Source organism: Pterocles gutturalis, unplaced genomic scaffold (genome assembly GCF_000699245.1).
Source record: "Pterocles gutturalis isolate BGI_N339 unplaced genomic scaffold, ASM69924v1 scaffold20809, whole genome shotgun sequence".
Taxonomy (NCBI): domain Eukaryota; kingdom Metazoa; phylum Chordata; class Aves; order Pterocliformes; family Pteroclidae; genus Pterocles; species Pterocles gutturalis.
Window position 1 is genome coordinate 1 of NW_010128716.1, and position 926 is coordinate 926.

The 926-nt window shown below is 61.1% G+C and overlaps 1 protein-coding gene across 1 annotated transcript; it reads left to right on the forward strand.

The window, feature by feature from the left end:
- Nucleotides 1-181: 181 nt before the first annotated feature.
- LOC104466351 (short-chain dehydrogenase/reductase family 9C member 7-like) lies at nt 182-830 on the forward strand (the record flags this gene model as incomplete). The annotated part of the gene is made up of 2 exons (XM_010079734.1): nt 182-397; nt 672-830. Coding segments are annotated over exons 1-2 (375 nt in total), but the record flags the coding sequence as incomplete, so codon positions are not given.
- Nucleotides 831-926: the final 96 nt, after the last annotated feature.

Below are 926 nucleotides of genomic sequence, written 5' to 3' on the forward strand. Positions count from 1 at the left end.
GGTCCCTTGGCGCTGCACAAAATCTGGGAGCTCTGCACCAGGAGGGAGCCATGGTGATGGGCTGGTGGGTGCAGGGACCACGAGTGCTGCCATCCCTCCTGCCCATGGCCAGCCACAAGCGCACATCCCTGGGAGGACACAGGGCTCCTGTCCCCTGACACCATGCAGGGAGCGAGCCACCATGGGGACACTGACCTCCCTTGTGGCGGCTACGAAAAACCCCGCCAGCATCAAGGCAGCTGCAGCCAGAGTCAGGGAGCACCTGGGGGGCTCAGGGCTGAACCTCCTCATCAACAACGCTGGAATCATCAAGATGAAATCACTAGAGAGTGAGACAGTGGAGGACATGACCCAGACCTACAGAACCAACACAATTGGGCCCCTGCTGCTGGGCCAGGTGAGAGCCTCACCCAACCTGACTGTCCCAGGAAGCATGAGGGGCTGGTGGAAGAGGTTATGCCTCTGCTGTGGTGGCCATGGGCCCTTGCCCGACAAGAAGCTCATGGAGCCGTGGGCTTGCGCTCGGGAGCTGGAGCCTGGCGGGCTGTGGCAGTGGACAGAGGAGGGAGGATGCTCTGGTGCTGGTGCCAACATTGCCCACTGTGGAAGAACCTGGTCCTCTCCCCTGTGTCACCTCCATGTGTGCCCCTGTCTCCTCTTTCTCCTGGTAGGAGCTCCTTCCCTTGCTGAAGAAGGCTGCCCAAGGGAGTCCAGGCTCAGCACTGAGCTGCAGCAGGGCCGCCATCATCAACATGTCCAGCAGTGGGGGCTCCATTACCTCTCCCTATGCCTGGGATCTGGTGGATGTTGTCTCGTACCGCTGCAGCAAGGTACAGCCATGCCATCCTGGGGACAGATTTGCGTCCTGTCCTGTCCTGTCCATGCAGTGGGGTCTGGATGTGTCCCCTTGCAGCCACCTCTCCCCT